This window comes from Pezoporus flaviventris, unplaced genomic scaffold (assembly GCF_033815535.1).
Source record: "Pezoporus flaviventris isolate CSIRO_AGI_PZ_B2104156 unplaced genomic scaffold, CSIRO_AGI_Pfla_v1 ptg000031l, whole genome shotgun sequence".
Classification (NCBI taxonomy): domain Eukaryota; kingdom Metazoa; phylum Chordata; class Aves; order Psittaciformes; family Psittacidae; genus Pezoporus; species Pezoporus flaviventris.
Window position 1 is genome coordinate 41,119,541 of NW_026892579.1, and position 16,715 is coordinate 41,136,255.

At 34.8% G+C, this 16,715-nt stretch overlaps 1 protein-coding gene across 3 annotated transcripts in view; it reads right to left on the reverse strand.

Annotated features, from left to right (window-relative positions):
- Window positions 1–16,715, reverse strand: part of ROCK2 (Rho associated coiled-coil containing protein kinase 2) — a 102,408-nt gene that overhangs the window by 14,728 nt on the left and 70,965 nt on the right. For all 3 annotated transcript variants that reach the window (XM_061460808.1, XM_061460810.1, XM_061460811.1), the window contains exons 7-24: window positions 14,439–14,577; window positions 12,663–12,754; window positions 11,656–11,815; window positions 10,996–11,059; window positions 9,200–9,279; window positions 8,799–8,847; window positions 7,938–8,073; window positions 7,726–7,817; window positions 7,230–7,476; window positions 6,780–6,886; window positions 5,958–6,117; window positions 4,788–4,948; window positions 4,193–4,377; window positions 2,841–2,910; window positions 1,393–1,496; window positions 1,091–1,277; window positions 654–747; window positions 447–541 (exon numbers count right to left, since the gene is read on the reverse strand). In XM_061460808.1, the coding sequence (XP_061316792.1) occupies window positions 447–541; window positions 654–747; window positions 1,091–1,277; window positions 1,393–1,496; window positions 2,841–2,910; window positions 4,193–4,377; window positions 4,788–4,948; window positions 5,958–6,117; window positions 6,780–6,886; window positions 7,230–7,476; window positions 7,726–7,817; window positions 7,938–8,073; window positions 8,799–8,847; window positions 9,200–9,279; window positions 10,996–11,059; window positions 11,656–11,815; window positions 12,663–12,754; window positions 14,439–14,577 (2,222 nt within the window). The remainder of the gene's footprint in view (window positions 1–446; window positions 542–653; window positions 748–1,090; window positions 1,278–1,392; window positions 1,497–2,840; window positions 2,911–4,192; window positions 4,378–4,787; window positions 4,949–5,957; window positions 6,118–6,779; window positions 6,887–7,229; window positions 7,477–7,725; window positions 7,818–7,937; window positions 8,074–8,798; window positions 8,848–9,199; window positions 9,280–10,995; window positions 11,060–11,655; window positions 11,816–12,662; window positions 12,755–14,438; window positions 14,578–16,715) is intronic.

Here is a 16,715-nt window from a genome sequence, read left to right on the forward strand (position 1 = left end):
AAGCATTAGCTGTGAACACTTCTATTCATTTAAGTAATCTGTTCCATTTTCATTAGTTAACTCCAAAATATATCTCTGGATTATAATGTCACTTGTTCTAAAAGACAATCCAGATTAAAATTGGAAATCTACTGTTTTATGTAATTTATAGAGGAATATAAATCAAAATGGAAAACAGTAAAATAGGAGTTCATCTGACTTAAATTATGATTACTGTAGGTGGACTGCATCTAGAGTAGGAGGTCACCTGGTAACTCATGAGGATGCAGTTTCACTACACTGAAAGTCTACTTAGTAGAAGAAAAAAAAAAATCAATATATTTTGTTTCAGGGTGAAAAAAAGAGCAAAGCATTAACAGGATGTATAGTTTACCATGGAAAGATCTCTACTGAAAGTTATTTGATTCATGAATACTAGCTCTTTGCTCATTTAGATAATTGCTTACCTGGGTTTTCAATGTTCTTTCATTCAACAACTGTTTCTCAAATTGTGCTTTAATATTTCCCACATTTGCTTCTTCTTCTTTTAGCTTTATAATTTCTGCAGCAAGGTAATAAAAAAATAAATCTGTGAAAGCTCATTTCAAAAGAAAATAGTACTATTAAAGAACAAAATTGGTTTCAAATTAAGTTACATTTCAGAGAATACATACGTTCTTGTCCTTCCTTCAGTTTATTGTTCAGTTCTTCTTTCTCATTAGCAAGATTAGCCACATCACTAGTTAGTGTCCTATTTGCTTCCTCCAACTACAAAACAAGCATACAGAACCATGTAACAAAAACTCATTTGGCATACAAAAGCACTACAATACAGAAGAAAATGCTTTAGAGTGAAACCAGGATAAAGATAACAGGACTAGCTGTAAGAGGGGTAGGGGCACAGAAGAACAAATGATCAGAGAGCTCAGTGCAAGAAACAGCGTAAGAGATATTTTTCTTTCTTTCATAGAAAATAAACATTTTAAAAATGTCAGATTTACTTCCTTATCACTTACCTTTAAGTATGGTAAATAGTAATGGATAACTCAAACTGCAAGTAAAATGCAAACTCATGTAAGCCTCTACTAAAATTACAATTCATATAACTCACAGAGGCTATGGTGGCATCTTTCTCAGTAAGTTCCTGTTTATGCCTGGCCATCATCTCTTTAATCTCCAGCTCTTTCATAATCTTCTCTTTTTCCAAATCAGAGTACTGTTCTTCAGCAATGGAACGTGCAAGTTGCTCTGAATCTGCTTTTGTCAAAGTAATCTCTAGCTGAGCAGCCAAGGAGTCTCTGCAAATTATTGATATGTATTATTAACTTATATGGCAGGTTATGGGGCGGGAAGACAACAATGAAATGCTACCCTAATCTTTTACGTATTAGTGGTACAACTAGTAGAACCTACCTCTCGTCTTGTAACTCCTGTATCTTTTGCTGCATTTCTTTACAAAGTTTGGTCTTTTCCTCACATTCTTCTTTAAGTTCTCGAACTTGCGTCTTATACAGAGTCTAGAATTTAAAGTTGGAAAGAAGAGGATGTGACTTGCACATTCTAGTTTGAAGGTACACAAAAAATGACATAAAATGAAATTGTATGCAATTCTTTAATCATACACTCAATTAAGAGTGTCATTGTGCAATGCCTCCACTAACTTTAACTGAAAGTCATCATAAGTCACAAATATTTCAGTTATTTCACTTTTTTGTCAACCTTATGTACTTGTGAATGAATATATATATGATATACATTTTATACGCTTGTAAAAATACTGTTAAGGGGACTTTAAATGTGAAAATCACTATTTGATAGAAATTCAGAAGTATCAGAAGCAAGGAAAACCATTATTTTTCTTTAGTATTTTAAATCTTTGTCTGACATAGGTAGGTATGTTAAATTTAGACTTGAACCATAAAAATCCCTGAAAAGAAGATGACAGTTAGAAGAAAGGAAAAACAGACTGGAAAAGTATTTAAAGAAAAATTAAATGAATACACAGAGCCCTAAAGGAAATGAAACAAAAAATGTATTGCTCTGTATGTTCAAATGACTGAATACAGGTAGTCTCACAGACAACACCAAGTGGACTTCCCGCAGGGATTTTAAGACAGACTGTCCCTCTCTGGCCCATCCACAGCAGCCAAATGACCTCAATTCTCCCTTCCTCTCCTTTAATGTGCACAACTTTTTCACCTACTGAAACTTCAAAAAGTCTTCCCCCTCACTGACCTTAGCATCACAGTAAAATCTTAACTTTAATTCTGAGACAAGCCGTTCGTCCTCTACCTGCAATGTGACTGGCTGTGCATCGTTAATATAAATTAACCTCCTTATGCTAGTACTGTAACAGAATAAATGGGTATGTAAAATACCCATTTATTCTGTTGTACCTTACCACAATAAAGCAAGAACTCCCAATTGATCTCTACGAAGTCTGGCTGTAATGCAAAAACTCCCTTCCAAGACTTAAATGCACAAGTTTTGTCACACCATGTGATTCAGAGAATACAGTTCTTCTCTTGCATGGAGAATAGAATGGATGATGAATGCAAAAGGCTTGAAACATGCAGAAAATTATTCACACTGTGGAAGAATGAGCTGTTTGACTCTTCCCTCCCTGTGAAATGTGTTTGGGACTCCCTTACCAAGCTGGGATATTTCTTAATATGAGCTCTTTCATACTACCCAGTGATCAAGGAGTGATGACAAGGATACAGACAAGACTGAAGACAGACACAAGAAAAAGAATTAGCTTTAGGTTAGGGATGTGAAACACCTGATGTCTGAGGACAAAGAAAAAAAGTTAACATTGAACTTAGTACATAGATTAGTATAAAAATAAGCATAAAACATACCGAGAAATACTGTTCAGCTTCCAGTTGGTCTTGAAGCTCTTTCATTTGTCCGTCTGCATCCTGACGTTCCCTAGGAAGGAAGAGCATACTTCAAAATAAAAGATATGAAGGTATCCCAAACCAATAAATAGAGAAGACAGCTTTAACATTCTTAAGATCTTCAGTTGTTAAACCTGAGGCTTCCTCTGCATACCAGCTCCCTTTTTCATTTGCACAGCTGAGAACACTGCACTAATAAGTTAGTTTAATACTGTTAACACAGTAATTACTACAGTGTCACATAGCTTAACCAGTCAGAGACACTGACAAAGCAAACAGACACCGACTGAATCTTATTTCTGTGCAAAATGTCACTGATCTGACATTGCTTTGGTCTCTTATTTGCTAGAGCTTAATCTGTGAAAACATGTCTGTATTCTTCAATACGCATCACTTCTGGAATCCATCTCTTACTAAAACAAGTCAGTCCTGTAACAAAGGACAGTAATGTAGCAGAAAATATTTCTGCGGTTTTTCACATTACAGCAACCATCACATATTCTGCTGCATCTTGCTGAAAGAAAAGATAAGGCACAAGGAGATGTTTATCAAAAGTCATAAAGGAGTTAAGGATAAGATTCATCTGATATATGTGCTATACTTGGCTTTTCATTCACAGGGATTTTATATACATATAAATATATATTTATATAGTATATATATATATAATCATAATATCACACAATCACAGAACAGTTTGGGTTGGAAGGGACCTTAAGATGATCAAGTTCCAACCCCTCTGTCACGGACACCTTCCATTAGATCAGGTTGCTCAATAAATTAAAAAAATATTTATTATCAGGTGCAAATATTTCTTGTAAGACCTTGAAGAACAAGTCCTATTTGCAGGTCCATCAGATGTATTTAAACATCTCTAGTACTAGATATTTCAATAGTTATGCTTCACAGCTGTGTATTAGGGTTCATCTCCAACTCTAATAAGCTTTCCTGAACTAAATGCCAGAAACGTTCCTCTTCACTAGTGTCGTACATCATTTAAAAAACCCAGTACCTAGACTTTCTGTTAAAGAAGTGTTTCTCTGAAGTCCTCACACTCCTGTGTTTAAAGCTTGGGTTTTTTTAAGATTTTCAGGACAACAAACATCCCTTCCAACAAATCTATACTTTGCTGAGTCACTGGGGCAAATCTCAAGTAGAGTCACTGTAATTTCTGTTAAACAACAATTAAGTTTTGGACTGCAGAAGAGCATATTTTGTGCAGCATATTTTTAGAATTAATACTGCCCTCAGCTTTTGCCCCAAAACAATTACAAATCAGTAACATTACTGAAAAATGTAGAGCAACTGCATACTTGCGGAGTTCATTATTTTGCTTTTCCAGACTTAATTTGATTTCCTGAAGATGGTTATTCTCTTGTTTTAACTGCTTCTCTGACATTTTCAAGGTGTTGACTTGCTGCGTTTGCATCTTGAGGTCATTTTGAGTGAGACAGCGCTTTTGTGTTTCCTGCTCTATTTTTAATGTCAAGTTTTTTACCTGAAAAATAAACAGAAACCTGTGAACTTTACAGACCTACACAGGAAAGCAACATTTAAACAGTTTCTTTTATTGACTTCCTCTACATTTTTGTACAACATGCTCACATCTTTTGATAAGTCAAAGCTGTTTCCTGAGTAAAGGCATTAGCACACAATAAATAAGATAGTTTTTCCATGTCAATCCCACAGCATTTTACATTCAAGAAGAAAACCTTTTTTAGATTAATAACACTGAAATATTTCAGAAACATAAAACCACACTCTGCAGACTTTTTAAAGCTCCCAATACAGAGAAGTAAAAAGTTTCTGCCATTTTCATTCACAAATACTCCTAAATACAGCTATAACAAGGAAAATATTAGGATACTGAAATACTGGCTCAAGACTGCTTTTGTCAGTGTTCCTTACATCTTCGTTTAGTATATCCTTTTGCCTAAGGAGCTCATTGATTTTCTGTTGCGATTGTTTGAGATCACAGTCCAACATGGAGCACTGCTTTTCAGCTTCTAACAACCGATTTTCTACTTTTTGCTTCAAAACTCTCTCTTCCAAAAGTTTCTTCTCCATTTCTGTGAAGCAAGAGATTTAATATGTTAGTCAGTGTAAACCAGCAGATTTTGGAGAGCAGAGGGAGAAGGACCATAGTAACAGTAATCAACACGTTTATCCTTTTAACACTGGGGAGAAATATTGCTGCAAAGTGATTAAAATTTTCACAGTAAACCCACGCCCACAGGACGCTTTTGCAAGCACTCCTGTCCGATAGCCACTTCCTGCCTTTGACTTCCAAGATAACTTCCAGTTTAACAGCAGCAAATCTGGGATGGATAAAAGGGTGGATTTTTTAAATAATCCATCTAAATCTACTGAAGTATTGCTTTGACTACGATAATTTGAAAGCTGTTCAGGAAGCTGATCTTGCAAGTGATTCAGCCAGTATCACCGAATCATTTTTGCTTCTTTTGAACATCTGCATGCTCACAGTTTTTGTGAATTCTCTGCTGTTGGAAGGACAGGATCTGTAGTTACCATTTTAAGTAACCGCAAGAAACATAACCCATTTAATTCAAAAGTAAGACCCATCTTCTGGACTTGTTTGGTAATTATCCCTTTCTCCAAGGGATTCCAATTGTCATGAGATGCACCACAATATGCACGGTCACTACCCCTATCTAGTCTACATATTTAAATCATTATGTTGCTGACATTTATTTAGGAAGACACAAAAAAGTGTGAGTATGCTGATTAAGAACACTGATAAACTTGAAACAAAAATGTTTCAAGCAGTTTTAGTGATATAAATTTAAGAAAAATTAATTCAGCACGCACTAGCACAGAAAATGAATTAGTGGAGTGTGAAACAGAATGTTTCACTCTGAGACTAAACCAGTGTGTCTTTAACCTAGCAAAGGGGCTAACAAAGGGGCTACAACTGAGTTTTACCATACTAACTGTATTTAAAAGAGTAAGGGAATCAAGAGAAAAAGCCTACACTTAGGCTTTCACTAGCATCAAAAGATTGTATTATCTACTTTGCATCATTTACACCTAAGTCCAACTGCGATGTAAAAAACATACCCTTCATGGCTTCAGATTTTGCTTCTTCTATAGATTCATAGATCTTATTTTTGTCTGCTAATCGTGCTTTTGTGGCTTTATGCTCAGCTTCTTCTTGTTCGAGGTTCTGCTGCATAACTTTGAATTTATATGTCATATCTATTTCCATGTTGCTCTTTTCCTGTTAAAGAAAAAATTATATTAAAATAAAACATTAAATACAGAGATCAGGTTAAAGACAAAAATCTGGACCACACTTACATGCTGCTTGGATGTATGCCAAGAAAAGAGCTCAGTCTCTAAGGAGCTGAGAACTCCTTTCTACAAATGTTTTTCTATGGATGGCAAAGTGCTCAAAAAATGCACAGCATCCACAGTTGTACCCAGCTGCAATTACAGAATTATTGCTTTAACAACGAACGTTCTGTAATAAGAGTAGCTCAGAGACTGAGTTTATGGAGGACTTTTTCAATACTTTTGTTTCAATGATAAATTTGTCAGAAAAAAAAAAAGAAAGTAGCAAAAGCTTTTTTGGTTTTGGCATTATTGAGAATTTAAAAAATGCCCAACAGATAAAACGTTGCACTGTTAAGCTATACACTGAAATATATGTTTTTACACATTAGAAGTATAACGTATTACGATTATAAGGGAAATGGTGTCTTTTTTCCCCTACTTCTCAAATTGCAAAAACAATTAAAAAAAAAATCAAAGGTAAAGAATAAAAAGTGAAAACAAGGCTTAATTTTGAATATTTTTATTTCCATGTCTCAAGTAATAAAAGCGCAAATTGCAAGATTCCATAAGAATGTAACACCAACGTTCGCTTACAAGTGCTCCTACCTTTTCTAAATCTGTAAGCTTTTCCTGCAACTGTCTCTTCTCCGTTTCCAGTTTGGCTAATGCACTCTTTCCATTTTTTACTTCTTCTTCGAGGCTAGATATTCGACCTAAAAATGACCGAAACATCAATGAGTCTGGGCAGGGTGTGAAAAAAGAATGCACTTACCTACTGTGAGATACAGTTTAGATTAGAGATACAATTTTTCAAACATAAGAGCTTCTAATTCTGACATTAAGTCACTCCCTTTGGGGTGATTTTAAAAATTATCAATAACATTTTATAAATGTTATTACAAATTTTCTCTTAAATGGGTGTCCACACTTACGTAACATTGTATAGAACAGCACACTGATCTAGTCACAATCTGAAGCTCAAGTAACATCACCAAACCTTTTTTTTATTTCTGAAACAAGAAAAAAGGCGTATCTTCCTGAGATTTGCAGGAATACCTTGTAAATCACTGATAATCTCTGATCCATGACTTCGGTCTCTCCGTTCTGATTCTAGAGCTGACTGAAGATTGAGAAAGTCCTTCTCCAGTTTGAGTTTCGCATTCTCTAGCAGGCAGTTCTTATCTTGTAGTTCTCTATTATTAGTTTCCAGCTGCTGGATTTGCTTCGTGCTTTCTGTCTGGTTCTTCCTTAACCTGGCTGCAGTATCAGACTCTGACCGCAGCAAAGAATTGGCTTCATCCAACTAAAGACAATAAAAACATACTTCAGAAACAATTAAAATACAGTAACTACCATTGATACTACAGAATACTATATTTTATGAATTAATGACATAAAAGGAGTATATTTTATGATTACAAAATTTGAACACCAAAATATGACAAGAATGAACAGCATTTAAAACTCCATTACACATTTCAGTTCTCTACTAACAAAATCTGTACTTCAAACAGCTATTATTTTAAAATACACAAGTATAAATTTGGCATGCCTGTCTTTGTAGTTGATTGATTTTCTCATTGGATATTTGAGAGTTCTGATTCCTCTTTTTCAAATCTTCAAGCTGGTCTTTCAAACTGTTGACTAGAACAAAATTCAACATTGTAAATCACTCTCATGAAAAAGTTTCCATTTGAACTATAATTCTTTTATCTCTTAAAAATCCACATCAATGCACAACCCTTCAAGCATGGTTCAACATACCCTCGTTCTCCAAATTGCGCTTCTTATCTGCTTCATGTTCTGCTTTTCGCTGGTATTCTGTATTTTTATGCTGAAGAAGAGCCTTCTCCCTTTCCAACTGTCTGACTGCAGACTCTACATTCTTCCTTGAAGTTATCTGGATACATTTAAGAAATAAACATCACTAACTGCATTCAGGAGAGAGGCATTCTTTACATGACAAAAAAGACAGCTCAGTTTAGTTAGTAATGGAGAAAGACACAGGCTATTTGCCCGCTAAAAACACAGCCCAGGACAACTATAGCCATAATTTTTCTACAATTTCAAGACTGCCTGATCATTTGGATTTGATGAAATCTGGCAAACCTGCCTAGCAGCCAATCCAGAGGCACAGAAACATAGATGTAATGTAAGGTCTTGACTTGTGCCTGGATGAATGATACATTAAATTGTACACATCCACTACAGATATGATAAATTTGTAGTAGCACTAAGGTGCAAAGCTGGGGAAGAAATAGCGTCCTTTTACTGACACTGAACAATGCAAAGAATGGCGTTCCTCTTCTAGCAACACTGCTCTCACATCTTCACTTTTTAGAATCTTATATGGGATATTTATATCACACTGTCCACCAAATTAATAAAACACAGTGAAAAAAGAATTCTGGAAATAGGTGTACAGCTGTAGTACAAAAATCATAATGAAAATATTTAAGCAGTGACAACAATTTCATGCTTGTGAATATCAAGAAATCAATCAGTATTACTTATTGCTTGTGTATTTATAGCAGCTACTCAGAAGTAATTTGCTGTTTCCTAAGGATAAAAGCCACACACAAATACTAAAGTTCTAATTGCAATAAGAGATAACTACAGACTTACCTCTTCATCTAGTTCTTTCACTATCTTCTCTAAACGAGTATTAGTAGACCTGAAGAAATTTGAAAAGTATTTTTAAACCCTGCTGATTATACAGAAACCAGAATGTTTGGATCTATCTCATTAATTTTAAGTAAGATACTCTATTTTCAGCAATCACATGAAACTTCAAGGACTGGGGAAATCATTCAAACAATAGAAAGATTCTTATGGAGCATTCAGGCGAAAAAAATAGAATAGAACAGTAGTCACAGGAGTAGGAAGAATTATCCAGCAATTCACAGTGAGGTCTGCTTGCAGGATCAGGAATCCCCAGATGGATTAAAATGCTTTCAAGCATTCAAAAACAAAAGGTGTAATAAAAATTCTTTATAAACACACCAAACACGTCAAAACAGTCTCACCTGTACTTCTGTTCTAGTTCATCTTTGGCTTGTAATTCATTAGTGAGCTGTTCTTCCAGCTTGTTTAGCTTTTTCTGAAACTGTGCAAAATGTCAAAAAAAGCACGGCCCACATATAAAAATATTATCACATAAAATGAGTGCAATTCAATTAAACAACAAGAAAAAGGGAACATGAGGAAAATTCAATCTTATATCTTTACAAGGTACTAATCCTGATGTTTTTAAAGATACAGATCCATAGCAACAAAATGTGATGCATGCTGCATGAAGTCTAACCATCACAGAATTATGTGTCACAGATTGTCAGTCATAAAATTTCCACTGCAAAGAATATTGTTACTGGCCCTTTGCTGTACTCCTTCTCTGTAGACAGACACTTTGCACTGCAGCAGAATTCTGGGGATAGTCTTTTCTAAATGAAATTACAAAACAAAAAGGGGGGCACATGACCAAACTGGACAATATTCAGCGACTATTACTAAGCATATTCAATGACCTCGCATAAGGAACAATTTCTTACTCTAATACATACAAAAGCGAACAAACACTTTTCAGGCTTAGGAATGCTTTGGTTTACTTATCAAAATATTTAAAAAATTCTGAGTCAAGTACCCAGATATTTACGAAATAAGTTATAAATAATTAATTTTGGATTCGTCTCATGTCTTCAGCTTTCAAGTGCATTTATTTTCCTCCATTCCCCCTTCTCCCCTAACCCCAAGCATGAAATGTAAAACATGGTTTTCTAAACACTTTACAATTGTTACAATTAGAAGAGTCCCAGAACAGGGACACTGAAAGGGACATCAAAACCAGAGATTCATCGTTTGAGAAAATGAGTGAGAAAAACTGACAGAAGGCAAATCCCAAATTTTCTAAAAAAAAAAAAAAAATCGTTTTCTATCACAACATAAAGCAAGTATCACAGATGTCACACTGTGTGTTTCTAACTCTAAAACTATTCATCTGTTCAGCAATGACAGGAAGAAATGGAGTCTAGTAAACATTTGCATTTAAATTTATGCTGGTCAATATATTCATTTCCTTTACTTATTTTTTAAATTTTGAAAAGGAGTTTTAATTTTAAGAAATGTTAACAATACACTATCTACATTTGAATAATACAAAACTTTAAGTAACATAATGACGTAACTACATGAAAATTCCATAGCATTCTCCTGTTATCTGCAAATTTAAATTCAATTATCAATCTTCAAAAACCCAATAAACATTCTCCATACACTTACTTCAACTGAGAGCACGATTTAAACATTTCTTTGTCACTGCAGGTGACGATTTACCTTTCCTAACTCTGAACAAATCAGTTATGAATCACTCAGGCAAGTGTGGAGCCAGAATTCACAATGCTCTCAAGAGCGATGCTGTTCGTGGCAAACAAAGCCTTACATGTTTGTTTTCCAAACAAATCCGAGATGCCAAAAGAATGTGAGAAGAAAATCTGTATTCATATACCTTTATACTATAGTACCTTAATACTTGAGTATAACTGTTTCAAAACACAACCAGTGAATAAACATTTAAGCTACTTCACACGCATATAAATTATTTTTTTATATAACTTTTTTATTCCTTTCAAAATTCAAATAATGTACTTACCTCCTTGCTGTCCTGTAAATAGAAAATATCATTTTTATTGAGAATCACTAAAAGACAAACACCCCCCTCCCCCCCCTCCAAAAAATAATTTCTTGGAAAATGTATTTTAGACTTCATCATTTCTTAACAGCCTTAACAAACATCATACCATCAATACTTACAAAAAAAAGGACTAACCTCATTTTTACTAGATTGCACAGATTCATTTTCTCTGCAAGACTGAGAAGAGTCACTTAGCAACCTGTCAAAAACAAAAACAAATCCCTCCAGCTCTTATTCAAGTTTTGAACAACTCTGGAAGCCTTGCCAATCAACTCATTTTAATCAGTTCTCTCAAGTCTTAATTTGTCCAACGCTGTGCTCAGAAAGAAGCTTGTTTTATCTCATTGTGAGTGCATCTTTCTGATTTGAATCTTTTCTTAAGTGAAATATATCACATGTTTTCAAATCCATAGCATAATTTTTTAATTAAGACAGCTATTTCTTAACTATTCAAGTGGAGTCCTAGCACAGTATTATCTCGTGTAAACTTTTTACTAAAGCTACTAATAAAGAGCCATTTTAGAACTAAATTACATATGTATTAGGATCTTAAGCCTAAAAGACTTTAAGAAACAATATAATTTTGTGCATAAAAAATAACTGTGTTTACTCGTTTATAAAAATAATCAAAATAGTAGCAAATATCTTCTGCTTCAACTCTGCATTTTGTATCTCCACAATTGAACAGGAATATAATTCAATGAATAAACTATGTATCTAGAGTGAAACAAAGAATAGGATATAAGAAAAATCTGCAGGTCTATTTCTACAAATGCATATTAAAGTATCACATACAAATTGTCTCTATAGTAGGTAAATCCTATAAAAGGCAGCTGGTTTCCCACGAAGGCTTTGGGGATCGGAAAGGTTTCCACATCTCCCTTGTCGTCCTCAATGTCATCAAAATTACTGCTATCTATATCACTGCTAAGCTCAGGAACAACAGGAGCAGCAGCTATGACAGGAGAGAAAAGATCAACTTCACTCCAAGATTCAGCCACTTGCTATATACAGGTATCTTTATAATGTCAAAAAGACTATACTATAAAGGTGTCCTGAGAGTTGAGTATGTATTAACCATGCAGTTGATCTGTAAATACTACTGTGAACAATTTTTTCTAGAGAAATCTATTTTTACATTGGTTGCCTAATGCACGTATTATCTAAGGCACAAAATGCATTTGCTAAGGTAATCACATTAATGAATACAATATTAAATACACTCAACATTTTAAGAAACTTTAGTAAATATATCACTTTAGAAGTTATGATCAAGCTCCTAATCTGAACTGGCATACTCATTTTTCTTTCTAAACCTATCAAGTTCAAAATGCCTTAAACGAAAAGCAGTAAAACTGACAAGACTGCTGCCAAACTACTGTCTTAACTACCAGAAGACTGAAAAATCCCCAAACCAAACCCAAAAAAACACCAAAAAAAAACCCCAAACACCAAAAAACCAAATCAAAACATCAAAAGCCACAAAGAAACAGAAGTTAACATGTAATTTTTTTTTACCTAGAATTCTGAAACATACAGTTCTGTCATTCAAACCAGAAATAGATACATTAAATGCATAATAAAAGTGAGGATAATTCCAGCAAGAAAATGTGTATTTACTAACCCTTACTGATAAGAGGTTTTATAATACAAATGATAAATACAGAAGTTTGAGCTAGATTCTTGGTAAATAGAAAATACTTAATTTATACAGCCTAAAGTTGGTTTTGTTTTCATTTCTACTATTGCAAATAATGAATAAATAATGAATAAAAATAGAACTTTAAAGCTAAATTACTTACTCTCTCGAATGTTGTCCCAGTTCCACTGGTCACTCTTGAAGAAAGGGTGATGCTTTATTTCTTCTACCCCATTTCTCCCAAGTCTCACATCCCTAAACACAGCAATTAAAGCAAAATTCACATTAGGAAAAACAGCACTTTTTTGTTATTTAACTTCAGACTTGTGCATAAGCAGCAAAGAAACTTTCAGTAAAGACTGTCTGTGCTAACCACATTAATGGTTGACAAAATTTAACCAATTAACAACAAATCAAAAACCACCAACCACTGATCTGTAGTTTCTCATATAAAATGTACTCTGGTTCTTAGCACGCCCTCTCCCCACGACTGCTAAAATGTCCACGTGGGGAGTAAAGCAAGAAAGAGAGCACTGAAGCAAAAGCTAAGAAAAAACTAAGAACACAAACAAAACCCCAAAACCCCTGAGGGGAAAAAGAACTGCAGACGTTTCATGTCTGCCAAACCACATGACAGACCTTAAGACGCAAGTGAAGGAAGGTCTAACTTACTGCACAGAACAGTTATTCAAAGCTGGACTCAAATAAAAATCTTAAGAATTTCATCCTCTGCCCCGTAACTAACCCTGACATATCTTTTTCTGATATTTGCAGTGAAGTAAATCTTAAGTGCAACAAGAAACTTTTAGTTTGACTGCAAGAGTCTCTCTTAAAACTATCTGCAAAAACAGGACATAAAAACAATGTGTGTAAAAGTACTAATAAATCATAGGGTCGATGCTTATTCCTTCTTTAAGTGTTTCAGCAGTGATCACGCATACTGAAAGAAGGCATCTGTTTCAAATAAATCGCTCGAGCTCTGTATTAATATAAACAGGAAGACGGACACACGTAGTGGAAGTACACCTCGCCACATTTACATTATTAAATTCTACTCGTATTTGCTCTCTACCCTTCAGCTACTAAGGGTGAAAAACGCTGTTAGAGCATATCCTTCCTGAGCAACCGCAACCTTGCTCAACAGAGAAAACAATCTCTCCTTGAATGCAAAAACCATTACAGGGTAATTTTTTTCCCCCAGTCCCTCATTCTATAAAGGTTAGCTGCTCTGCTGTAACCAAGTTCAGGTGGCCACAGGAAAGCATAAGAACGCATCATCAATCCAAAGTTAACCATGGACCTACAGTGATGTTCTTTTAAATGAGAGTAATTGAAGACGATCTCTGCTTTCTGGAATTAAAAAGAATGTAAATGTTTACACGAAGAAAAAGCTTACACAGCTTAGTATCAATAAATGTCTCAGCTCTGCAATGGGCGTCCTCTAGGATTTATTTACAGCCAAAACAGTATCATTGCTGGTTTCTTATATTTGCTATACATGTCAATGCAACGCAAAGCAAATGAAAAAAAGTTCAAACATTCTAAGAAAGCTTAAATTCAGTATACACATGCTTATTTTACGAAAATATTTGCTTTTTTTAAAGTAACACCTGCTTAAACACTGGGCACAACAATTTGGTCCCTGCGCTGGAGCTTACAAATCACTTTCAATCTTACAAGTTTGTTACATATTACACACTACAATTAGAAGGATTTGTGTGGCACAAACTGTGTTGTTAACAGGAGCTGTCAGAACTGCTCATGGAAATAAAACACGATACCTGGAAAAAACACTCCAGAAGAAAAACTAGAGAGTAGTAGACTTTGCAGAAGAGGTTTGAACAGAGATTAGGAGATGTAATGGAAGGAATTAATTTTTACAATACATACTAATTACCAGCCAAAATAAAACCAGTACCAGAATAATGCATACACTTACCTATCAGTTAAAAAGGCACAGATAAGGTTCTTTGCATGCTTAGAGATTTCCACATCATCCGGGAAATGTAATGAGTTCTTATGATCCATAATTTTACTGTATGTTCCTACTAGTGAGTCTGCATAAAAAGGAGTATCACCTGAAAAGAAAAGTAAATGGATTGGGATTTTGAGTCATGTTCAAGTCATATAAGTTGAAAAAGACAAATACATAAAGGAAAGTCTATAAGCACTTTTACCTAAAATAGTGTTTTACTGAAAAATCACAAGCAGTAAAGGGAACATAAGGGACAAAGTAAGGTACACTACTAAAAATGTTCCTTCTCTAAAATGCCTGTGTGACAAACTATATCATTTCCCATCCTGCATGCCACTACCAAAATTTTACCCAGTGAACTACATCTTTTGTTCTACCTGGAAACTGTCACTGTGGTTTCTAATTTACATGACAGCTGACATCCAGATAAATCCCCATCTTTAAGTGCTTCCATGGGAATAATGGACTGAAACTCATTAGTTTTGCTAATGCATATTTGTTCAAAAGACTCCACCAAAGCTCTCCAAAGACTGGTTCAGAGGCATGTAGGTCTACTCTGACTACCCCTAGAGGTGCCTAAGGCAAATCAGCTCTGAGCAGGAGCCTTCAAAGTGTGTTACTGCACTGTTAAACCCATATTAATAAATCTTGTTGTCTGACAAATTACATTAGCTTGGGTGCCCACAGTGGGCATGGTGCATTTAAAATCACAGACTTTCTTCACCCACTCAAACCCTAGATTTGCAGTATTGACTTCAGTCAAGTCTAGTTTCTTTGGAATATCCTTAAGATAGGTAAAACTGGGACAACTGAAAAGAATCAGTAGCAATAAAGATAACTGACATTCAAGTTAACTGACAACATTTTGAATATACAAATGGTTCCAGTCAGTAATGAAGAGGCTGCAACTTTTACATAAATGCTTTCCCACAGCTAATCCACAGGTTTAATGAGGAAGGTGAACAACCAATCAATTGCATGAGCTAGCCTCTTTCCTCCATCCCGTGTGCTGTGCGCAGGTAGGGATCACCTGGGAGGGCAGTGAGTATACTGACTCCATGCTTCCAACAAGGTACTGAAAATGTCAAAAGCTAAGTATGTGAAAAAATGTATAAACAGACAAATGGACAAAACACATTTATAGTCTTTTTGAAAGCTAAATGCAAGAATCCTACCTTTAGTCTATCATTTTATGGCAAAAGAAGACATTAGGACACACAGCTTGAATTAAAACATCTAGACTTCTAGTGAATTCATTTGGCTGCTACATCAGCACACTGGAGGAGGGGATCACTGACATTCACTGCTGCTTCCCTCATTCCAAACCTTCTTTAGTCTCAGAAACAGTTTTTATTTAGGACACACTTCAGAACAATCCTAAATCGCTGAATTAATGTTAAGATTCATCCTGTGACTTATACTTTAGCTTTTAATTAAATGCACAATAAAAAGCAGTACCATTTTCATTAGTACTGTCTTTACTAAAACTGTAACAAGAGGATGCTTTCTGTGCTTTCTTTAAAGCATAATGTTTTAGAAGACCATAGGCAGAATGCGATACACAAATACAAACAATATATATATATTTTCTAGAAATGTGGAGGATATGGATAAAGTACGTAACCTTTTTTTTTAAAAAAAATGTTTTCCTCAGAAGGGGAGAATCCTCCCTCAGATGAAAGGACGGGGAAAAATAAGACACTGACAAAACATTCTGGACAGCTATGTCAAATATTTAATAACAGAAAAACTTTATTGCTAAAATTGCTTATGAGAGACAATTATAAAACATGCTTTTTGTAAGTCAAAATGCCTTAATTCTGAAAGACACAGAGATTCTCTAATACATCCAAATATCTTTCCTGGCTCAGGATACCAGATATATCAAATCTGCAATATTCCCAGAACATGCTGATTTGGATTTTTAATAATTATATGCTTGATTCCATCCTTCTATAATCAGTGTTTTGCTACCAGACTATAATACTGATCCTCACTGCATTTTAAGATGCAGATGACTCATCTACTTAACAGATTATATTCAATGTTAGCTGCCATAGCAGTCCAGTGTAATTTACTGGAAAATCCTGACTCAAGCATAAAAGAAAGAATCAAGCAATACTTTCACAGTTGTTTTCATCTAATAGAAGCCATTGCTAGTACTGGGGGAAAAAAGAGAAAGATAGAAGGGCAGTTGTGCCCTTCCTACTCCTTTCCCATCTCTTTATTGCTGAAAACTCA